Source organism: Lipotes vexillifer, unplaced genomic scaffold, assembly GCF_000442215.2.
Source record: "Lipotes vexillifer unplaced genomic scaffold, Lipotes_vexillifer_v1.1 scaffold39, whole genome shotgun sequence".
Lineage (NCBI taxonomy): Eukaryota > Metazoa > Chordata > Mammalia > Artiodactyla > Lipotidae > Lipotes > Lipotes vexillifer.
This window is the reverse complement of record NW_006787038.1, coordinates 2,482,886-2,508,698: the sequence shown is the minus strand read 5'-3', so window position 1 is coordinate 2,508,698 and position 25,813 is coordinate 2,482,886. Positions and strand designations below refer to the sequence as shown.

Below are 25,813 nucleotides of genomic sequence, written 5' to 3'. Positions count from 1 at the left end.
CAGGGATATTTCTTAAATGACAAGAGGAAGAGAGATACCAAAAAGGATGCATATGTAGTTCATATGCAGAAGTATATCCATCCTTACATGGGCACTAACTCTTGTCAATGAAAAAGAGACTTTTTGCAATAAACAGGAGCACACTTATACAATACCAATGTGTCCTTACATAAACGTCCTTACTAAGAATAAATACACACATACACGCTCAGAATAAAACAGTTTTAAAGTTATCTCTGCAACTGTTTTACTAAAGAAACAATTTTTTAAGGATCTGAAAAGCCCTGATTGGTTCCTGACTTGAGGCAGCCCTTGGAGTAAATCTGCCCCAAGTTCAGCTGCTGGGGATGGGGGACAGGGGACAGGGGTGAGAATGGAGCATCAGGAGTCAAGCACTTACTACAGAATTCCGCATACTCAGCTGGCAGCAGGAAGGTCTGAGGGAGGATGTGAAAAGCCTTGAATCCGTGCGTATGCTGCATTCGAATGATGTTTTTGTACAGTCGGTCCTTCCGGGTTAGTTCATACGACCTAAATTTCATAAAAGCATTTCCATTTCAGTACGCTATGACTCAGAGGTTATCTTGTGTCATCACATACTAAAGAGTTCACGGTTCATGAGCAGTTACTGAGGACAGTATTATATCCCAAATCTATCACTTTGTCAAGGAAATGATCACCTTAAAACTAGGGCAATAAATGCTACTTATCAGGGAGTGTAATCTGGCAAACTACAAAAAGGCACTTCAGTTGGCCTCGACTGGATTCATGAATCTATGGTTTGTTGCACTATTTTAAAACCATCTAAGAATCTTTGCTGTAACCATTAAAACTGCATTCTAGCTGTTCCTCAGTTCAAAATTTTGACTTTGATTTCTTAAAATCAAAGGTTGCTTTGCCAAATGTAGGTATGACCAATACTTCTTTCTTACCCACTGTTCTCTTCAGATCTAGAGCAGAGGTCCTCAAATTTTAGTGTACATAAGAATCACCTATAGAGTTTCTTTAAAAACGAATGTTCCAGGGTCACATCTCTCAAAATTCTGCGATGAAGTCTAGGGCTCTGCATTTTAAGCATGGACCCCAGGTGATTTTGGTACAGATGGTCCGGAGACCACAATGTAACAGTGATTTAGTCTAGATCAGTAATTTCCAAACTTGACTGAGATACAGATCACCTCATTGCTTTTAAAATATATAACTTTCCAGGTATATATTTACCTAGAAAGATTAAGCACCTAGAAGAATGCTTTTTAAATATACACCTTCCCTGGAGATGGTGATTCCTTGAATCTGCAGTAAGACCTATGAATGTAAAGTACCCCTAGTGATGCTTATCATTAAGGAATTAGAAACAATGAACCAGGCTGAGGGGACTTTCAGGATGGTGGAGGAGTAAGACGTGGAGATCACCTTCCTCCCAACAAATACATCAAAAATACATCTACATGTGGAACAACTCCTACAGAACACCTAATGAACGCTGGCAGAAGACCTCAGACTTCCCAAAAGCCATGTGGCTGACAGGGTCTTGGTGCTCCAGCTGGGTGTCAGGCCTGAGCCTCTGAGATGGGAGAGCCGAGTTCAGAACGTTGGTCCACCAGAGACCTCCTGGCCCCACATAATATCAACCAACAAGAGCTCTCCCAGAGATCTCCATCTCAACGCTAAGACCCAGCTCCACTCAACAACCAGCAAGCTACAGTGCTGGACACGCCATGCCAAACAACTAGCAAGACAGGAACACAACCCCACCCATTAGCGGAGAGGCTGCCTAAAATCATAATAAGTTCACAGACACACCAAAACACACCACCGGACGCAGTCCTGCCCACCACAAAGACAAGACCCAGCCTCATCCACCAGAACACAGGCACTAGTCCCCTCCACCAGGAAGCCTACACATCCCACGGAACCAACGTTACCCACTGGGGGCAGACACCAAAAACAATGGGAACTACAAACCAGCAGCCTGCGAAAAGGAGACCACAAACACAGTAAGTTTAGCAAAACGAGAAGACAGAGAAATACACAGCAGATGAAGGAGCAAGGTAAAAACCCACCAGACCAAATAAATGAAGAGGAAATAGGCAGTCTACCTGAAAAAGAATTCAGAGTAATGATAGTAAAGATGATCCAAAATCTTGGAAACAGAATGGAGAAAATACAAGAAACATTTAACAAGGACCTAGAAGAACTAAAGAGCAAACAAACACTGACGAACAACACAATAAATAAAATTAAAAATTTGCTGGAAGGGGCTTCCCTGGTGGCGCAGTGGTTAAGAATCCGCCTGCCAACGCAGGGGACACGGCATCGAGCCCTGATCCAGGAAGATCCCACATACCATGGAGCAACTAAGCTCATGCACCACAACTACTGAGCCTGCACTCTAGAGCCTGCGAGCCACAACTACTGAGCCTGCATGCCACAACTACTGAAGCCCGCACAACTAGAGCCTGTACTCCACAACAAGAGAAGCCACTGCAATGAGAAGCCCACACACCGCAATGAAGAGTAGCCCCTGCTCACTGCAACTAAAGAAAGCCCACATGCAGCAACAAAGACCCAACGCAGCCAAAAAAAAAAAAAAATGCTCTGGAAGGAATCAATAGAATAACTGAGGCAGAAGAACGAATAAGTGACCTGGAAGATAAAATAGTGGGAATAACTACCACTGAGCAGAAAAAAGAAAAAAGAATGAAAAGAACTGAGGACAGTCTCATAGACCTCTGGGAAAATATTAAACGCACCAACATTCGTGTTACAGGGGTCCAGAAGAAGAAGAGAAAAAGAAAGGGACTGAGAAAATATTTGAAGAGATTATAGTTGAAAACGTCCCTAATATGGGAAAGGAAATAGTCAATCAAGTCCAGGAAGTGCAGAGAGTCCCATGTAGGATAAATCCAAGGAGAAACACATGAAAACACATATTAATCAAACTATCAAAAATCAAACAGAAAAGAAATAATATTAAAAGCAGCAAGGGAAAAGCAACAAATAACATACAAGGGAATCCCCATTATGTTAACAGCTGATCTTTCAGCAGAAGCTCTGCAAGCCAGAAAGGTGTGGCAGGACATATATAAAGTGATGAAGGAGAAAAACCTACAACCAAGATTATTCTACCCTGCAAGTATCTCATTCGGATTCGACGGAGAAATTAAAACCTTTATAGACAAGCAAAAGCTAAGAAAATTCGGCACCACCAAACGAGCTTTACAACAAATGCTAAAGGAACTTCTCTAGGCAGGAAACACAAGAGAAGGAAAAGACCTACAAAACAAACCCAAAACAATTAAGAAAATGGTAATAGGAACATACATATCAACAATTTCCTTAAATGTAAATGGATTAAATGCTCCAATCAAAAGACACAGCCTCGCCGAACGGATACAAAAACACGACCTGTATATATGTTGTCTACAAGAGACCCACTTCAGACCTAGGGACACATACAGACTGAAAGTGAGGGGATGGAAAAAGATTTCCACGCAAATGGAAATCAAAAGAAAGCTGGAGTAGCAATTCTCATATCAGACAAAATAGACTTTAAAATAAAGACTATTACAAGAGACAAAGGACATTACATAATGATCCAGGAATCAATCCAAGAAGAAGATATAACAACTGTAAATATTTATGCACCCAACATACCTTAATACATAAGGTAAATACTAACTGCCATAAAAGGGGAAATAGACAGTAACACAATAATAGTAGTGCACTTAAACACCCCACTTTCACCAATGGACAGATCATCCAAAATGAGAAAAAAAAAAAAAGGAAACACAAGCTTTAAATGATTATTAAACAAGATGGACTTAATTGATATTTATAGGACATCCGATCCCAAAACAACGCAATACACCATCTTCTCAAGTGCTCATGGAACATTCTCCAGGATAGATCATATCTTGGGTCACAAATCAAGCCTTGGTAAATTTAAGAAAATCGAAATTGTATCAAGTACCTTTTCCAACCACAACACTATGAGACTAGATAGCAATTACAGGAAAAAAATCTGTAAAAAATACAAACACATGGAGGCTAAACAATACCTACTAAATAACCAAGAGATCACTGAACAAATCAAAGAGGAAATCAAAAAATACCTAGAAACAAATGACAATGAAAACATGACGACCCAAAACCTATGGAATGCAGCAAACAGCAGTTCTAAGAGTGAAGTTAATACCAATACAATCCTACCTCAAGAACCAAGAAAAATCTCAAATAAACAACTAACCTTACACCTAAAGCAATTAGAGAAAGAAGAACAAAAAACACCCAAAGTTAGCAGAAGGAAAGAAATCATAAAGATCAGATCAGAAATAAATGAAAAAGAAATGAAGGAAACAATAGCAAAGATCAATAAAACTAAAAGCTGGTTCTTTGAGAAGATAAACAAAATTGATGAACCATTAGCCAGACTCATCAAGAAAAAAAGGGAGAAGACTCAGATCAATAGAATCAGAAATGAAAAAGGAGAAGTAACAACAGACACTGCAGAAATACAAAAGATCATGAGAGCTTACTACAAGCAACTCTATGCCAATAAAATGGACAACCTGGAAGAAATGGACAAATTCATAGAAATGCACAACCTGCCAAGACTGAACCAGGAAGAAACAGAAAATATAAACAAGTCAATCACAAGCACTGAAATTGAAACTGTGATTTAAAATCTTCCAACAGACAAAAGCTCAGGACCAGATGGCTTCACAGGCGAATTCTATCAAACATTTAGAGAAGAGCTAACACCCATCCTTCTCAAACTCTTCCAAAATACAGCAGAGGGAGGAACACTCCCAAACTCATTCTACAAGGCCACCATCACCCTGATACCAAAACCAGACAAAGATGTCACAAAAAAAGAAAACTACAGGCCAATATCACTGATGAACATCGATGCAAAAATCCTCAACAAAATACTAGCAAACAGAATCCAACAGCACATTAAAAGGATTATACACCACGATCAAGTGGGATTTATCTCGGGAATGCAAGGATTCTTCAATATAGGCAAATCAGTCAATGTGATAAACCATATTAACAAATTGAAGGAGAAAAACTATATGATAATCCCAACAGATGCAGAGCAAGCTTTTGACAAAATTCAACACCTATTTATGATAAAAACCCTCCAGAAAATAGGCATAGATGGAACTTACGTCAACATAATAAAGGCCATATATGACAAACCCACAGCCAACATTGTTATCAGTGGTGAAAAACTGAAACTATTTCCACTAAGATCAGGAACATGACAAGGTTGCCCACTTTCACCACTATTAATCAACATAGTTTATGAAGTTTAAGCCAGAGCAATCAGAGAAGAAAAAGAAATTAAAGGAATCCAAATTGGAAAAGAAGAAGTAAAACTGTCACTGTTTGCAGATGACATGATACTATATGTACAGAATCCTAAAGATGCTACCAGAAAACTACTAGAGCTAATCAATGAATTTGGTAAAGTAGCAGGATACAAAATTAATGCACAGAAATACCTTGCATTCCTATACACTAATGATGAAAAATCTAAAAGAGAAATTAAGGAAACATTCCCATTTACCATTGCAACAAGAATAAAAAAATACCTAGGAATAAACCTAGGAAGGAGACAAAAGAACTGTATGCAGAAAACTATAAGACACTGATGAAAGAAATTAAAGATGATACAAACAGATGGAGAGATATACTATGTTCTTGGATTGGAAGAATCAATATTGTGAAAATGACTCTACTACTCAAAGCAATCTACAATTCAATGCAATCCCTACCAAATTACCAACGGCATTTTTTACAGAACTAGAACAAAAAATCTTAAAATTTGTCTGGAGACATAAAAGACCCTGGATAGTCAAAGCACTCTTGACGGAAAAATGCGGAGCTGGAGGAATCAGACTCCCTGACTTCAGACTATACTACAAAGCTACAGTAATCAAGACAATATGGTACCGGCACAAAAACAGAAACATAGATCAATGGAACAAGATAGAAAGCCCAGAGATAAACCCATGCACCTATGGTCAACTAATCTATGACAAAGGAGGCAAGAATATACAGTGGAGAAAAGACAGTCTCTTCAATAAGTGGTGCTGGGAAAACAATAAATTAGAACACACCCTAACACCGTACACAAAAATAAACTCAAAATGGATTAGAGAGGGCTTCCCGGGTGGCGCAGTGGTTGAGAGTCCGCCTGCCGATGCAGGGGACACGGGTTCGTGCCTCGGTCCGGGAAGATCCCACATGCCGCAGAGCGGCTTGGCCCCGTGAGTCATGTCCGCTGAGCCTGTGCGTCCGGAGCCTGTGCTCCGCAACGGGAGAGGCCACAACAGTGAGAGGCCCGTGTACCGCAAAAAAAAAAAAAAAAGGATTAGGGACGTAAATGTAAGACTATAAAACTCTTAGAGGAAAACATAGACAGAACACTCTATGACATAAATCACAGCAAGATCCTTTTTGACCCACCTCCTAGAGAAATGGAAATAAAAACAAAAATAAACAAATGGGACCTAGTGAAACTTAAAAGCTTTTGCACAGCAAAGGAAACCATAAACAAGACGAAATGACAACCCTCAGAATCGGAGAAAATATTTGCAAACGAATCAACGGACAAAGGATTAATCTCTAAAATACATAAACAGGTCATGCAGCTCAATATTAAAAAAAACAGGGCTTCCCTGGTGGCGCAGTGGTTGAGAGTCCGCCTGCCGATGCAGGGGTCATGGGTTCGTGCCCTGGTCTGGGAGGATCCCACATGCCCCGGAGCGGCTGGGTCCGTGAGCCATGGCTGCTGGGCCTGCGCATCCAGAGCCTGTGCTCTGCAACAGGAGGGGCCACAACAGTGAGAGGCCCGTGTACCGCAAAAAAAAACCAAACAACCCAATCAAAAAATGGGCAGAAGACCTAAATAGACATGTCTCAAAAGAAGACATACAGATGGTCAAGAGGCACATGAAAAGCTGCTCAACATCACTAATTATTAGAGAAATGCAAATCAAAACTACAATGAGGTATCACCTCATACCAGTTAGAATGGGCATCATCAGAAAATCTACAAACAACAAATGCTGGAGAGGGTGTGGAGAAAAGGGAACCCTCTTGTACTGTTAGTGGGAATGTAAATTGATACAGCCACTATGGAGAACAGTATGGAGGTTCCTTAAAAAACTAAAAGTAGAATTACCATATGACCCAGCAATCCCACTACTGGCCATACACCCAGAGAAAACAATAATTCAAAAGGACACATGCACCCCAATGTTCACTGCAGCACTATTTACAACAGCCAGGAAGTGGAAGCAACCTAAATGCCCATCAACAGACAAATGGATAAAGAAGATGTGGCACATATATACAATGGAATATTACTCAGCCATAAAAAGAAACGAAATTGGGTCATTTGTAGAGGTGTGGATGGATCTAATGAGACTGTCATACAGAGTGAAGTAAGTCAGAAAGAGAAAAACAAATATCGTATATTAACGCATACATGTGGAACCTAGAAAAATGGTACAGATGAACCGGTTTGCAGGACAGAAACTGAGACACAGTGTAGAGAACAAATGTATGGACACCAAGTGGGGAAAGCGGTGGGGGCGGGGGTGGTGGTGTGATGAATTGGGCGACTGGTATCGACATGTATACACTGATGTGTATAAAATGGATGACTAATAAGAACCTGCTGTATAAAAAGATAAAATTCAAAAGTTCAAAAAAAAAGAAAAAAAAGAAAAGAAAGATTTAAAAAAAATTTTTTTAATAAATAAATAAATAAAATAAACTCTTGAATGCAACGGTATGTCAAAATCAAAAAAAAAAAAAAAAAAAGCAAACACTGAACCAGAGGATAAGAAAAACAACAAATTCTTCTACAGTTACCCAGTATTAGTGGTCTCCAAACATTTTTGCTTGGTGCTCCCGATACAAATTTTGGGAAACTATGTATCCTTTTTGTTGGTGGCATCTAAGATTTTTCATCATAAATTTAAAATGTTCCAAAGGATCCAATGAATGGCAAATATAATTTTAAAATAAAACTATAACAGTATCCTTTTAAGTATATTCAAGGGAACCTAAATAACATCAGGATTCACCAGCCACTGTACACTTTAAAAGTACTATAAAAGAAAAGGCTCTTTTTGTCGGTAAATTTTTCACTTTTTACAATACTATACTTTTAACTGAAAGTAACATATAAACAGGAAAGTATACAAATCACAACTGCAGAGCATGATGAATTTTGGTCACCTGTGTGAACACCACTGAGCATAGAACATTCCCAGCACCCCAGAAGCCTCCCCTACTCCCGCCCAGACATCCCCCAATTCACTTTTGTTTTTACTTCTTCCATTCCATTTTCCCCAAAGAACAGCTTAGCCTAACAGAACATATTTAATGCTTGTAAGTCTTGTACATTATATTATACCTTCTCTACAACGAAAATACATATACAAATTACATTTAATATTTTTAAGTTTCCTGTGATCATAAGGTTGTACTTGTTATACATATATTGACCTATCATTGTAGGAACACAGTACACAATTCAACAAAACACCATAAATGTTATAAATTTTTATTGAAATGTACATTATACTAACATCAATTTCTCCATTTTGATAACTATACTATGGTTATAACTGATTTAACATTAGGAAAACTGGGTAAAGAGCACATAGAAACTCTATATTATTTTTGCAACTTTTCTAAAAGTCTAAAATTATTTTTTTTAATTACATAAAAAGAGTACACAATAATTTTGGAAACATTTCATGTGTTTGCATTCCTCTTGCATGTGAGTTAGAAGTCTCTGGATTGAAAAAGACTTCTAACTTCTGGTGCTATGTATTTTCTTAGAAAAAACAGAGCACCAGAAGCCACAAAGTATACTGCATTTAGGTAATGGATTATTAATATTCCCAAACATACATGTACAACACATTCAAAGAGAAGTGAAGAAAATATAGGTTAGAATTTAATAATACTGACTGAGTCCAAATTGAGGTGGAATTCCTATACACCTACAGTAATAGTTCAAAAGCTATTGAAATAAATACTATACTACTAACAGGAATTAGGAATGCAGTCTCTACTGTGAGCTATTTTAAGACTGTTTAAATACCTATTTAAAATAGTTGCATCTGATTCACTTCAAGCACCCAATCACACATTTAGAAAACCAAATCCACATCTTCCAGGCAGTGAGGAAGAAAATAAAGTTTAAATTATTTTCTGCCCATGAAGCTCAGACATAAAATAAAACTGGAACTTGTTATAAAGATTCAAAATATACATTTATCTAAGATTATCAAGAAACTATTTGACATTAGAGACAGCATACGCTGGGTATTTATACACATTGACTGAGTATAAGACAGTAGAATTGAATAATCAAGAAAGAGCCTTCGTTTCTAAAAAATGAGGAGACAAGTATATGAAGTGACCGAAAACAAAACTTGTTAGCATGAGTGAGTACCTGGGGCATAAGTCCTGGAAATAAAATATAACTCAGCCACTGAGCAAATAACAAAATTCCTATTAGATTTGCATCTCTTCATTAGACAGATGAGATTAGCTGCCCTCTTCGCCTATAGGTCATGTATCTCTCCATAGTTGAAAATTACTCACTGCTAGAATAAGGCAGGGTTTCAGCATCAATTCTATTCCTATTTTCTCTTTCATAGATGTAAACACTAAGAAACCTTGTTCACAAATATAATAGCTAACACTTATATAGTGTTTACTATGTGGCAGGCATGTGATGTTCTAAGCACTTATTAAATCCTCACGATAGTCCTACAAAGGGTGTGTCATTAGTACCTTCTTTTTACCAATGAGGAAGCTGATGCTCAGAAAGCTCACTTGCCCAAGATCAGTCAGCAGAAATGCGATCTGGGCCCAGGTTAGCTGGCTGCAGAGCCCGTGCTTCTAGCCACTAGGCAATACTGCCTCTCTAGGCTGATGTTAACCAATGAGACTGGCTGAAGTTTAATACAGCAATATCATTCAATTCTTTGAACTCTTTTCTAATTATATGTCAAAAGTCACAAGATGACCTATCTTTAAATTTTATATTTAATGATCTATCAGCTGACAACTTGATTATGTCCTTCTTCAATTCTGTTAAAGCAAAGAAATGGAAATCATTACCATGCAGAAAGATTTGTTATGCTATTACCTGAATTAAACACCAATATTTCTGTTCCTTTCTTTGGAACCCTTGAAATTTTTACACCCCAGGACAATGCACCATATTAAGATTCTAGGTGGGCCCTTCTTTTATAAAGGGAAAAACCGGTAACTATGAAAAAGAAGGTGAGAAGGGAGAACCTATCCACATGAGGGGCTCACAAGCAGCTCAATTTTAGGAAAGAGAATCTATGGGATTTGCAATACAGAAGTAGTGTATTTTAAAACCATCCATCCTACAGAGTCCTTGCAAAGTCTTCAGGTATGTCCAGGGATGTGAACACCTCAGTTTGATTTGCAGACTGCTGCCCTATATCACAGACTTCTTTTGTTTTTAAAGGATGTTAATTATCTCTGCTGGCTACATGCCTCAGTGTCAGGTACTTTTAAATGGAGCAAAGTAGCTACAAGAGCATTACCTGGGAAAGTGATTAACCTTTTGTGCTTCAGAGAGGGTGCGAAGTAAAAAGGGCTTCAGGTGGGATCCTGTCCACATTAGGTTATAGTCAGTGCTGCTTGGGTGAACCTAAGGGCAGATAAAAAGACAAGATAAGAAACACCAGAGGGACTTCCCTGGTGGCACAGTGGTTAAGAATCCGCCTGCCGGGCTTCCCTGGTGGCGCAGCGGTTGAGGGTCCGCCTGCCGATGCAGGGGACGCGGGTTCGTGCCCCGGTCCGGGAAGATCCCATTAAAAAAAAAAAAAAAAAAAAAAAAAAAAAACCCGCCTGCCAACGCAGGGGACACGGGTTTGAGCCCTGGTCTGGGAAGATCCCACATGCCGCGGTGCAACTAAGCCCATGTGCCACAACTACTGAGCCTGCGCTCTAGGGCTCGTGAGCCACAACTACTGAGCCCGCGTGCCACAACTACTGAAGCCCGTGCACCTAGAGCCCGTGCTCCACAACAAGAGAAGCCACCGCAATGAGAAGACCGCATGCTGCAACGAAGAGTAGCCACCACTCGCCGCAACTAGACAAAGCCCACGCGCAGCAACGAAGACCCAACGCAGCCAAAAATAAATAAATAAATTTATTAAAAAAAAAAAAAAAGAAAGAAACACCAGAGACAGCCCCTGGAAGAACAATGGAAGTAAAAAGTCACAGAGATTTTTCATCCACAGAGCACTCACAGGGGCGGGTCAGTTAGGATGTGAGCTTAGTAAGACAAAAGCTGAGTGTACAGAACAGAGGGATAAGCAAGTTTAAAGAATGAGAGAGTTGGACAAGTCTCACATGCAAAAAGTAGAATTAATCCTTTTATAGAAGTCCATGATATCTCTAAATATTCTTGCATATCAAAGTGAGAGATGAGGACCCAACCCCAAAACTCCCTTCTCAGACTGTCCTTATATCCTTGCAGATGCTGGGTATAAAGTGATGATCAGATCTAAAACCTTATAGTAGCAAACCAACTTAGAATTCATTCATTCATTCATTAGAATTCATTTGTCCATTCATTCAACAATTATGTACTCTCTGCCTCTGATGTGACAGGTACCATGTTAAGCTGGAAATAAAACAGCAACAAAGACAGTATATAAACTGGTATCAGAACTTCCTCAAAATGTCTACTTCATACCTCAACCTAGGATAAGAAGCGAGCAACCAGACTTTTATCAACTGTCTCAAAATATCCACAGTGCAAGTCCATCCAGCATTTTTGCCTTTGCCTTTTGATGTCAAATCCCCATTTTCCCAATTTTCTTTGGGAATAACATACTCCTTGGTTTTAAAGGACCTGGCAATCACCTGCCCCTCCCTTCCCCCAAGGAGTGGACCCTTGACCCAAGCTAGGCTAATCATTCTACCTCCAGAATATGCTTCTTGGGCAGAGAAAGGCACAAGGACAATGAATGCAGTCGATTCATTCCACAGCAGTAAAGGTGGTCTTGAAGACTTCTGTTGCCAGATCCCTGGAGCTATTGCATTCTTTCTGCTTCCAAAGGTCTGCTTTTTCAGCTTTTCCTCTGGTTCTGCTAGCCATTCTATGTACATCTTTACTATAAATCCCTTTTGGTTTATGTTGGGCAGAGTCTGTTTCTGTTGCTTGCAATCAAAGAGGTTTAATTGGGTATTAGACAATTCCTTATGGGAAACTCTGCCTCTAGCCCATGCCTAAAAACACAGCAAGGAAAAAAAAAATTTTTTTCCCCTAAAAAAAAGCCCCACAAAATCTTGTGGAAGTGTTTTCCATGTATTTCAAGGAAAAACTGGTAAAGTGACTCAGAAAGTCAATGCAAGTCCTGCATCATCACTAGGGAGTGGTCCCGTGTACTTTCTAGAGCTGGCCCTGTTAGCTGACAGTCAGTTAGGTGGCTAGGATTTTCAGCTTTTGAGCAGATAAGGTAAGGTAGTAAAAATGAGCTTACTTCATGAAATCCATGGGCTGTCAGGATGCTGCGAACCAGACGACTGTCTGTTCGTACGATCTTGTAAGACAAGTGATAACGTTCTAAAGAAAAACATAGAATCAAGTTCAGTAACCAGAAAGTTAACTATAGAGAAAGAAATAAACTGTAAGATGGTGGCTGGACTAATTACACTCAATAACACTATACTGTTATCCTTAGGCTACTATAAGTAGGTTGAGGATTATTTTGGACTAAGGGTCCTAAACCTGAGATTCATTGACTGTCACTAAACATGGATGGGGGTGGGGCGGGGGGAATGACATCCCTGTTTTCACCAAATTCTAGTTCCAATTTAACATTACCTTCAATTTGGAATGTAGGCAACAAAGGAGAATAGTATTAGCAATGCCTGTGACCCTGCCACCAACAGATATCAGGTATTTTAACATTCTTTTACAGTTGTTACAGTTATCTCAAAAAATCACTTATTCTCAAAAAAAAAAAATCACTTATTCTCAGGAGTTCTCTGGTGGCCTAGTGGTTAGGACTCTGGGCTTTCACTGTGTGGTGCAGGTTCAATTCTTGGTCGGGAACTGAGATAATGAAAGCCGCACAGCACGGCCAAAAAAAATCACTTACTCCCACAGTATTTAAAAATTATGGCAGTGAACAGACCTACCACTAGATCATGTTATTTAATGCACTAATAAAAGGCATACATATCACAAATTTGGTTTTTAAAAATATTTTGAGAACTATATTTTAATACAATTTATTTTCTTCGTAGTCTTACGTATTTTTAAAATACACTTAAAAAACATTATTCTGAGAAAAGACCCATAAGCTTCCCCATACTGCCAACGCCACCCACTGCACCAAAAAGGCTAAGAACGCCATTCTAAATAGCCCTCATGTGCAACAATGTTGGTTACCAGCATATCTTAGACCAGAGGTTATAAACTGATGACACGAGGGCCAAAACCAATCTGCAGACATGGTTTGTTCGTTCCTCCTTGTGCTTTAAAAATAAAATTGAATTAATTGCTAACCTTTTGAAATTGGAGGAATTCATATAAAAATCTAGATTTCTGTGGGCTTCCCTGGTGGCGCAGTGGTTGGGAGTCCGCCTGCCGATGCAGGGGACACGGACGGGTTCGTGCCCCGGTCCGGGCAGATCCCACATGCCACGGAGCGGCTGGGCCCGTGAGCCATGGCCTCTGAGCCTGCACGTCCGGAGCCTGTGCTCTGCAAAGGGAGAGGCCGCAGCAGTGAGAGGCCCTTGTACCACAAAAAAAAAAAAAAAAAAAAAAAAATCTAGATTTCTGGACTTCTCTTGAAAACCCTGGCAACACTGGGCTCTCTCTCTGGCAAGGCAAGAGTCAACCAGAGAAGTGCAAGTGCTCCCTGCAGGACAGGCCTGCGCTGTCCAGTTCAGCACCGTCCCCACCTGACCTGCTTCACTCATTCTTATCTCCTGCCAGGCCCCCGAGAGCATTCTGTGCTTGTGACCCCAGTCTAAGAGGAATGTCTGTAATCATGTGAGGTTTCTATATATCCCCAAAGACTAAAGTTTTCTCTGGCACATTACATTCAATCTCTTTCTATGCATCACTATAAACTGTTAGCTAAGAATTCTACAAAACGATTTTTTTAAAGGACTGCATACTGAACCATTTCTGAGTGAGTATAATACAGAAACTTATGGACAGGCTCCGGAACAAAATTCAGCCTCTACAGTCAAAGATAAGCATTTCTTTTTATAACTCTATGTGAAAATATTCATAAATCCCTGCTGCTACTTGCCCAGCCCTGGCAGGAACACCATGCCAAGCAGACACAGGAGGATTGGAATGATAAGGCCAGACACTCCATACTTCTCATTCTTGCGGCAAACTTTAAAGCCCAGTTACAAGGTTTTCCCAATGGTCAATCACTATTATGTTGTCTTTGCAATATTTTTATAAGAAATACAGTGCAGAGTTTAATGCAAGCAGCAGCACAGTGCACTGCTCAAGAGTTTGTGTTCTAAGGTTTCCTACAGCTTACCTCTATAAAAACAATAAATAGAAAGAGAAATCAGCTGAACTCTGTTTCATTCTAGCAATAAGCAATATTCAACCATGGACAAATGAACCAATTAATTTTGTAAACGCTCAATTCATATTATGAAGAAATGGATTTTTTTTAACTTTTATGTTTATTATTTATAAAAATTTTAATTTATTCTTATTCTTTTGCTCAACTGTAATTCATTTAGATTGTAAGATAGCTCAATCCAGGACACATTCAATCTTTGGAGATATATGAACATAATAAATCTAATAAGATATAAAAAAAAGGAGTTTGTGTTCTGATTCCAAGTTGGGGAAGGAAAGTACAAGATACTGTGGAATATCTTGCTATGCCAAAAAAGAGGACAGTCACAAGGATTGAGAACAGATCTTTTTTTTGCACAGGCTCAGCGGCCATGGCTCACGGGCCCAGCTGCTCCACGGCACGCAGGATCTTCCCGGACCGCGGCACGAACCCGCGTCCCCTGCATCGGCAGGCGGACTCTCAACCACTGCGCCACCAGGGAAGCCCTTTGTTTTTGGCACAAGGATCTTGAAGGGGCTCCCCAAGGCCAAATTTGAGGCAATCTGAATATAAAAATGAATACTGACAGAAAAAGATTTTAACTCATTTATAAGAAAGAAAACAACCCATGAATCCACACTGATAAGAAAGTGAGAAGGTATACTACTGGTTTTCTAGGTCAGAAGTACGATACAAGTGTCATCAAGGCACTGGCAGGACTGCGTTCCTTTCTATAGGCTCTGGGTAGGGTCCACTTCCTTTCCTTTTCCATCTTCTAGAGGCTGCCCCTATTCTTCTATCTTCAAAGCCAGCAATGACAGGCCTAGTCCTTCTCACACTGCATTAGTCTGACTCTTCTTCTGTCTCCTTCTATTTTAAAGGACTTCTGTAATTACATTGGGCCCACTTGAAGAATCTCCTTATCTTAAGGGTTAGCTGATTAGCAACCTTAATTCCATCTATGACCTCAATTCCGCTTTGCTAAGTCAGGTAACATTTTCACAGGTTCTGGGGATTAGGAGGTAGACATCTTTGGGAGACTATTACTTTCGCATAGAAGGGAAAGCTCTTCTTTACAGAAAAGCTAATAAATGTAGAAGGAAAAACTGAAATAGAAAATCACCATTTTACAAAAACAATAGTAAGTGATTCCGAAGAATCAATGAATACCAACAGTCAGAGACTACTGGAGAACAGGATATTCATACATCTCAAAATATCACCCCAGAGAATGCTTTTAACAAAGGAGAAGGGTACCTTTATAATGAAGCAATCTGGTAAACACTATCTTAACCAAATGATCAAACTTGTCATCACCAGTAATGCAATATAATGACATCATATGCTTTCTAATGTGATACACTGAGGACATGACTTCATTAAATGATATTCCTACAAATTTTTTTCAACTTTTTTATTATTTTTAACCTTTTTCAACCTTTTTTAACCTTTTTAATCTAAACATGTGGAATCAACCTGACAAGCCCAAACTTAAGGACATCTGCAAAGCAACTAGTCTGGAATCTTTAAAAATGCCAATGTTATGAAAGACCAAAAAAAAAAAAAATCCAGTAAATGGTTGTAGATGTAAAGGAGACTAAAGAAATATGACAACTAAATGCAATCTCTGATTGAATTCTGGATTTGAAAGAAAAAAAGAAGATAAAGGACAAAATCGGAACAATTGAGGAAATCTGGGCAGGGACTGTATATTAGATAAGAGTGTTTTAGCAATGACAGATTTCCTGAGTGTCATCAGTGTACTGTGGTTGTAGAGAGGATGCCCTTGTTCTTAGGATAAACATGTTGAATAAGGTATTTAGGTCTGAAGTATGTGAACTAATTTTCAAATGGTTCAGAGAGAGAAAGAAGGGTAAAGCAAACATGGCAAAATGTTAATAACTGGTGAAAGCAAGGAAATAGTATACATGAATTCATTGTAGTATACTTATAACTTGCCAGACCGTTTTTTTATTTCTTTAAATAAAATGTTCAGAAAACTAAAAGAAAACCAGGTCTTTTTCATTGTGACAACTGATCACTGACAGCTCCATTTTTGCACATAAAAAGCCAAAGCCTCATCAACTGCAGGGGACCAGGACTGTGCCCGACTCTCTGACTGTTCTGCAGTGCTTGCCCCAGGCCACGGAGATGATTGGTCAGGTGTGTGGAAAAATAGAGAATGATTATGTGGGGACTGGGGGAGAAGGGGAATAATAAAAGAAAGAGTATGTCTCTGCAGTCAAACTGCCGGGGTTCAAATCCTGGCTCTACTACTTCCTGCCTGCTGTCTTAAATAAGTTATTTAATTTCACTCTGCTCAATTTCCTCACCTATAAAATGGGGTTGATAACAAAGGTACTTATCTCACAGGGTAGTTAAAAGCACTAAATCAGTTAATACATGTAGAGCTTTTAGAATAGGAAAGCTTGCTGATACGGGAATTCCCTGGCTGTCCGGTGGTTAGGACTCGGCCCTTTCACTGCTGTGGCCTGTGTTCAATCCCTGGTTAGGAAACTAAGATCCTGCAAGCTGCACGGTGCAGACCCCCGAAAAAAGAAAGCTTGCTGATACACAGAAAAATAATTTCATACAGTAAAACAGTAAACACATAGTAAAATAGCTACTAATACATATATAAATACATAGTATAATACACAGTAAATTATACATTTTATATAGCAAGTTAAAAAATAAAAATGCTATTAATACTCTTTCTCCTACTTCTCCTAATATAGAAGTAAAATGCAGTCATCACTGTGCTCAATGGCAGACCTGATTCTCATGGTATGTAGGCAGTGACCACCTACTTCTTTTTTTTTTTAAATAAATTTATTGATTTAGTTATTTTTGGCTGTGACGGGTCTTCCTTGCTGCGTGCAGGCTTTCTCTAGTTGAGGCGAGTGGGGGCTACTCTTTGCTGCGGTGCGCAGGCTTCTCATTGCGGTGGCTTCTCTCGTTGAGGAGCACGGGCTCTAGGCGCGTGGGCTTCAGTAGCTGTGGCTCGCAGGCTCAGTAATTGTGGGTTGGGGGCTCTAGAGTGCAGGCTCAGTAGCTGTGGCGCACGGGCTTAGTTGCTCTGCGGCATGTGGGATCTTCCCGGAACAGGGCTCGAACCCATGTCCCCTGCATTGGCAGCGGATTCTTAACCACTGCGCCACCAGGGAAGTCCCTGGCCACTTACTTCTAATCCAAACCAACTAACTATAACCCCACTCAGATACACGGAACATGTTCTAAAAGGGGAGTGTAAGAGAGGCAGGGTGGAATGATGGAAAGCAACTGTGACTGCTTTAGGGATTTTAACCCGCATTCATGCTCTGTGTCCAATGGCCCTACAACCAATAATGCTGATTACCAGCGCATATTAGACCAGAGATTATAAAATGGTAACCCAGGAGCCAAATCCAGCCTATAGACAGTTTGTCCATCCCTTGTGGTGTTTTCAGTATAAAGTTGAATTATTTGCTAACCTTTTAAAATTGGAAGAAGTCACATAAAAATCTAGATTTCTAGGCTTCTCCTGAAATAGTTGGTAAGCCTGGGCTCCCTCTCCCTAGTGAGAGTCAAACGGAGAACTGCAACTACAAACTGAACCTGTTCAACTGGTCATGACAGAACCACCTTCGCCATGTTTTCTTCCATAAGAGAAAACAAGAGGCCGGGCACGGTCCTGCTAGCAAACTGCAAAACACCCAACATCTAAGCCTCTGAACACACATGCATCTCATCAATTCCACTATGAGACTGCAGAATTTCCTCTTCAACAACTCACATGCATCGCAGGGGACAATCTGAAGAACTAGGACCCCTGGCAAGTTCCAGGGCTGACTGTAGCAGAGTAAAGACAATCAAGGAACCAATAATCTAACTGTCAGCACAGAAGCACACTAAGGGGTTTGGTCCAAACTAGCATGGGAAACTAGAATGAAGATAAAACTAACATTCCTTTGACTTTAGAATACAAGAATAACCCCTTCGATGGCAACACAGTGTATCTTTGCCTTACTGTCAGAAAACTGGGTCCTTACGTGCACAGTTGAATACGGTTGTCACTAGCCACATGTAACTTGAGCACCTGAAATGTGACTAGTGTGACAAAGGAACTGAATTTCTCACTTTATTTAACTTTAATAAATTCTATTTTCAATTTTAAAACTGATACTCAATTCAGTTATTGGAAAACTTGTTTGGAACAACTTGAACATAGGAATTGACTACAATTTCAACTATAACATTTATGAAATCTAAATACAGACCAAATGCTTCCAATGAAAATTTTGCACCATATGGAGATGTACTAAAAGTGTACAATACACACTGGATGTAAAATATCTTCACGATTTTTTTATACTGAGTAAAAGTGGAAATGATAATTTGGATTAAATAAAATATATTATTAAAATTAATTTCACCTATTTCTGCTTATTTTTTTTGATAAGGCTACTGAAAAATTACATATACAGCTTACATCATATTTCTGTTGGACAGTGCTAGTCTATACAAATCCAAATTTATGAAACTGACACATTCAGAGGCAAAATACAAAATACTTCGTTCTAGGAAAAGATTAAATTGAAAATATCCGTTGCCCTTAAAATGCAATCCCAGGACTTCCCTGGTGGCGCACTGGTTAAGTCTCTGTGCTCCCAGTGCAGGGGGCCCGGGTTCAATCCCTGGTCAGGAAACCAGATCCCACGTGCTGCAACGAAGAGTTCGCATGCCACAACTAAGGAGCCCACGTGCCACAACTAAGGAGCTGGCAAGCTGCAACTAAGGAGCCTGCCTACTGCAACTAAGACCCAGCACAACCAAATAAAAAATAAATACTTTAAAATAAATAAATAAAATAAAATGCAATCCCATTTATATGTTCAAAGTATACACAATTTTGAAAAACAACATGCATATGGTGAGGAAAAAAACATACTCCTGGAATATTTCACAAATAAAGCATATGAAATCTTATTGTATCCAAAATATTAACAGTGAATTCAATGAAACATTTAATAGATAACAGAAAAAACAAGGTTGGAATCTAACACTCTAAGATCAACAGAAGATAACTAATGCCCCAGATACACTTCTCAAGGGGATTTAACTCAGTATTATGATCTGAGCAGGTCTATGTCAGCTATTTGAGAGAGAGAGAAAAAAAAAAATAGACCAAGAGTGTTTAACAATTCAGAAATCTGAGGTAGCAACTAACAAAACTCATTCAAATTGTTCTTTTCATAAAGGAAGGTGAAGAAAATTATTAAACCTCAAGGAATTGGGAATATACAGAAAATTAAAGAAAACAGAGTTTGAGAAAAAAGTTTAGTGGCTTCTTCCTTAAACACAGGAAGATGTACAGAAAATAATCCAAAGACTTAGAGGTTCTAGAAAATAGTGATTGCTTGAATAATGGCATGATTACATTGATGGATGCTAATTTCCAATAAATGTTAGGTATTCTAAAAAGGAAGGGTCTATTGCCACAGAATACATGGATTCATTTATGAATCCAAACAAACCAAAAGAAGTATGCTGGGGGGGGAGGATTATTTACTTCTGTTGTTTTTATGCACCTTTGATGTTCTGACTCTAATCATATTTAGTGGGAGATTCTCAGCAAATGTTAGTAAATCTTCAGAGACTCCAGCTTCAGAGAACATGAATGAACCATGTCCATTTAAGTGGTAACCTAGTAACTTGCTGAGGGGATTAGAACACTGAGACCCTTGGGGAAGGAGGAGAATTCAAATCCCAGAAGCAGGTGCTCACCGTCCTTTGAACTCTGGCTTATTATGGGGCAAGGACAGACCTCAAAGTCATCTCAAGGTAGAGAAGATCCTGTTCAACAAACAGAGTAAGCAGCACAAGTTTTGAATGCCTACTGTGTGCTGAACATTAGTGATCTCGTTCTTACAATGCCTGCAAGGTAGCTATTATCTCCATTTTATAATAATGAAATAGATTAAGAGAGTTTAAGTGATTGTACAAGACTCACAGCTAGTAAATGCCAAAGCTGGGATCTGAAATATTGACTGAGAACCCATGTATAGACTCTTTCCACCATATCGCACAAAAGTTTGGATCCACAGTATGTAACCTTAGAAGACAGCTACAGGCTAACACCTGGATTCAGAGCACTGCTTAAAGTCAAAGAGGAGTGGACATAAATGAAATTAAGGATAGAAAAACAACAGAGGAAGTAAGCAAAATAAAAAGTTTGCTCTTTAAAATGATTCTGAAAATTGACAAACTTTTAGTTAGACTAACTAAAAACAAAGAGAAAAGATTCAAATTACTAAAATCAGAAATGAAGGTGGGGACATTACTACTGTATTACAGAAATAAAAAGGACTATAAAAGAATACTACGAACAACTGTATGCCAACAAAATTAGATCAACTAAATAAAATGGAAAATAACCTAGAGAAACACACAAACTACCAAAACAGACTCAATAAGAAATAGAAAATAGAATAGATAAGTAGAGGTTGAACTAGTAATCAAAAACCTTCCAACAAAGAAAAGCTAAGGACTAGATGCTTCACTGGTGAATTCTATCGAACATTTAAAGAATTAACACAAATCCTTCTCAAACTCTTCCAAAGAGGAGGAAGGAACTCATTCTATGAGGGCAGCATTACCGATAACAAAGCCAGACAAAGACATCAAAAGAAAAGAAAATTACAGAATGATATCCCTTATGAATATAGATGCAAACATCCTAAACAAAATACTTAGCAAACCAAATCCAGCAGCATATTAAAAGGACTATATACCATGCTCAAGTAAGATTTATCTCAGGAATGCAAGGGTGGTTCAATATACAAAAGTCAATCAATGTAATACACCACATTAATAAAATGAAGGAAAAAAAACATAGACTCATCTCGATTGATGTAGAAAAAGCATTTGACAAAATGCAACACTGCTGTATGATAAAAACACTCAACAAAGGAATAGAAGAGAACTTCCTCAACATGATAAAGGGCATTTATGAAAACCCATAGCTAACATCATACCAAATGGTGAAAGACAGAAAGCTTTCCCCCAAAGATCAGGAAGAAGACAAAGATGCCCATTTTCACTTCTATTCAACACTGTACTGGAAGTTCTAGCCAGAGCAATTAGGAAAAAGAAGAAGAAAAAGAAAGAGAGGGAGGTAGGGAGGTATTCAGGTTAGAGAGGAAGAAGTAAAAATCTCTATTTACTGATGACATGATCTTGTATAGAGATAATCCTAACGAACACACACACACACACACACACACACACACACTCATTAGTAGAGCTAATAAATGAGTTCAGCAAGGTTTCAGGATACAGGATCAGTATACAAAAAATCAGTAGTAAGGCTTCCCTGGTGGTGTAGTGGTTGAGCATCTGCCTGCCAGTGCAGGGGACATGGGTTTGAGCCCTGGTCTGGGACGATCCCGCATGCCACAGAGCGGCTAAGCCCGTGAGCCACAACTACTGATCCTGCGCTCTAGAGCCCACGAGCCACAACTACTGAGCCCACGTGCCACAACTACTGAAGCCGGTGCGCCTAGAGCCCATGCTCCACAACAAGAGAAGCCACCACAATGAGAAGCCTGCGCACCACAATGAAGAGTAGCCCCCACTCGCCGCAACCAGAGAAAAACCCTCGCGCAGGAACGAAGACCCAACGCAGCCAGAAACAATAGATAAATAAAATAAAATAATAAAATAAATTTATTTTTAAAAAATCAATAGTATTTCTATACACTGACGATGAACAATCCAAAAATGAAATTGAGAAAGCAATTCCATTTATAATAGCATCAAAAAGAATAAAATACTGAAGAATAAGTTAACCAAGGAGCTACAAGACTTGCACACAGCAAACTATAAAACATTGCTACAGAAATTAAAGAAGACCTAAATAAATGTTTTTTTTTTCGGTACGCGGGCCTCTCACTGCTGTGGCCTCTCCCATTGCGGAGCACAGGCTCCGGACACGCAGGCTCAGCGGCCATGGCTCACGGCCCCAGCCGCGGATCTTCCCGGACCGGGACACGAACCTGCGCCCCCTGCATCGGCGGGTGGACTCTCAACCACCGTGCCACCAGGTCAGTGAACAAGAGGTATTTTACCTCCTCATCCCTGAGAAGTGAATGGTGAGTGACAACAAAGTGTGAGCTACAAGCAATCATAGATACAGTGTCCTTGGAAAGGAAGCTAGGCGAACCCATGGAGAACACTTTGTATCTCAAGTGCCCTAGAGTTCCCCCAGATTTTGCCAGTACGCGGCCTTCTCGCTGCTGCGGCCTCTCCCGCTGCGGAGCGCAGGCTCTGGACGCGCAGGCCCGGCGGCCATGGCTCACGGGCCTGGCCGCTCCGCGGCATGCGGGATCCTCCCGGACCGGGGCACGAACCCGTGTGCCCTGCATCGGCAGGCGGACTCCCAACCACTGCGCCACCAGGGAAGCCCTATTAAAACTTTTGAGAGAGTGACAGCAGAGCATATAACCAAGAGGAGCCTGCCTTCTAACCATGGGCCCTGTGCATCTCCACAAGTTGTGCACCATAAAGTAGGCACTCGTATTGGATTTTGTGGGAAGGAAAGAACACCAACCCATATGGATGCCCCTTGAAAGTGTCTCACCTATTGCTTAGAAAACATTTTACTTAATTCGGTCATTACTTTTTCTGCTGTATTACTTCATGTTCCGTCTTCTGCCATCTTGCCATTCTCAGAGATAGCACTGTAGTTGAATATATGCTTGTTGCCTTACTCATTTTATATGCACTAGTATGTTTTCTGACTACAAAGGAGACAAGGTAAACCATGTGCTGCTGCTGATAAACATGAATTGAACATCGATCTGACTATAGTCTTGTATACAACAGTATACAGAGAATCTAATGGGACACAGTCCCTAAGCTTCTATGGTTGCTTTTGTGTACCAGGTTCTATATGTTACCTGCTGAATTATTCTCTCTGTATCATTCCCCAACTTCCTTATCAGTAAAAATGGAGATAGTAAAAAAAAAAAAAAAAAAAGAATTGCAAAGGACCCTGAATAGCAAAAAAATTTTGAAGATGAAGAACAAAGTTAGAGGACTCACACTTCCCAATTTCAAAACTTAGTACAAAGATACAGTAATAAAAATAATATGGCACTGGTATAAGGATAAACAAACAGACTGACAGAATTATTAAGAGTCCAAAAATAAACCCATATATCTAATGGTCTACTGATTTTCAACAATAGTGCCAAGATTATTCAGTAAGGAAAGAATAGTCTCTTCAACTAATCATGCTGGGGCAACTGGATATCCACCATGTAAAAGAATGAAGGTGGACCCTTATCTCACACTATATAAAAAAATTAACTCAAAATGGAACAAAGACCGTTTAGCTCTAAACTTAAGAGCTTAAACTATAAAGCTCTTAGAAGAAAGCATAGGGATCATGACTTTGGGTTAGGCAATGGTTTCTTAGATATGACACCAAAAGCATAAGCAACAAGAGAAAAAGTAGATAAATGGAACATCATCAAAATGAAAAACTTTTCCCCATGAAAGAACACTATCAAGAGCATGAAAAGACAAACCACAGAGGAAAAAATATTTGGAAATCATTTTTCTGATAAGGGTCTAGTATCCAGAATATATGAAGAACCCTTACAACTCAACAACAAAAAGATAAGCAACCCGATTAAAAAATAGGCAAAAACCTTGACAGACATTTCTCCAAAGGAGATAATATAAATGGCCAAAAGGAACATGAAAAGCTGCTCAATGTCATTAATCATTAGGGAAATGCAAATCATAACCACAATAAGATACCACTTCACACCCACTAGTATAGCTATATTCTAAAAAACAGAAAACAATGAATGTTACTGAGGATATGGAGAAATTTCAACTCTCATATATTGTTGGTGGGAACATAAAATTGTGCAGTCACTGTGGAAAATCCTATGGCAGTTCCTTAATAAGTTAAACATAGAATTACTATACAACTTAGCAATTCCATTCCTAGGTATATACCCAAAAGAACTAAGAACAGGTGTTCAAACAAAAACTTGTGCATGAATGTTCATAGCAGCACTATTTACAAGAGCCAAAAGCTGGAAACACTTATCCATCAACTGATGAATGGATAAACAAAATGTGGTATATCCATACAATGGGATGTTATTCAGCCGCAAAAACGAATGAAGTATTGACATATGCTAAAACATGGATGAACCTTGAAAACATTATGCTAAGTGTAAGAAGCCAGACACAAAAGGCTATGTATTGTATGAGTCCATTTATATGAAATATCCAGATTAGGTAAAGTCATAGAGACAGAAAGCTTAGTGGTTGCCAGGAGCTGGGATAAGGGGGTTGGGGAGTGACTGCTTAATGGGTACAGGGTTTACTTTTAGATGAAAATGTTCTGAAACTAGATAGTGGTGATGGCTGCACAATACTGTGAATGTACTAAAATGCCACTGAGTTGTATACTTTAAAATGGTAAAAACAGTAAATTTTGTTATGTGTATTTTACCAAAATTATAAAAAACAGTACCATTAAACTTATTGTGATAATCATTTCATGATATATGTAAGTTAAATCACTATGCTGTACACCTTAAACTTGTACAGTGGTGTATGTCAATGATCTCTCTATAAAACTGGAAGAAAAAAACCAAAAAATAAACACATGTACACGTAATTCAAAAAAAGAAGAGGAAAGATAATTTAATATGCAGAAAACAATTTAAGAAATCACAAATAATCCGTTCAAGTATAAAAAAATCAACAGAATATTCTCATGACCAAGGCCCTTTCCCTAACTAAATATGGTTATCACTTTCTGTAAGATGAGGTTATCAGGGCCATGCCCAGCCCTTCCCTCAGTGGGGAAGGTCATACCTACCTCCAATTACTCGAATATTGTTGTCCTTTGTCAGAATAGCCTCAGCATGGAATACCAAAACTGGAATTCTCCTGCAGCCTCCAGTCCACATGATACACGGATGATCTCTACAACCGTAATAAAAGACTTTATTAATTTACAGCTCAAAATCTGAATTAACAACTGAAGCAGATCACTGTGGTTTGCTGCTTAGCACCTTTCCCCTTCTTCTGGAACAAGCATCCCAAATGTCCTATGGGAAACCATTCATCTCCCATTCTTAGTCAGATGGTCTGTTTAAGATTAACTCCATTCCTGC

The 25,813-nt window shown here is 39.2% G+C and overlaps 1 protein-coding gene across 1 annotated transcript in view; it reads right to left on the bottom strand.

Moving 5' to 3' along the window:
• TTLL5 (tubulin tyrosine ligase like 5) overlaps positions 1 to 25,813 on the bottom strand; it is a 318,465-nt gene that overhangs the window by 284,890 nt on the left and 7,762 nt on the right. The window contains exons 3-6 of the mRNA XM_007459755.1: positions 25,516 to 25,622; positions 12,570 to 12,652; positions 10,620 to 10,726; positions 401 to 531 (exon numbers count right to left, since the gene is read on the bottom strand). Coding sequence (XP_007459817.1) covers positions 401 to 531; positions 10,620 to 10,726; positions 12,570 to 12,652; positions 25,516 to 25,622 — 428 coding nt within the window. The remainder of the gene's footprint in view (positions 1 to 400; positions 532 to 10,619; positions 10,727 to 12,569; positions 12,653 to 25,515; positions 25,623 to 25,813) is intronic.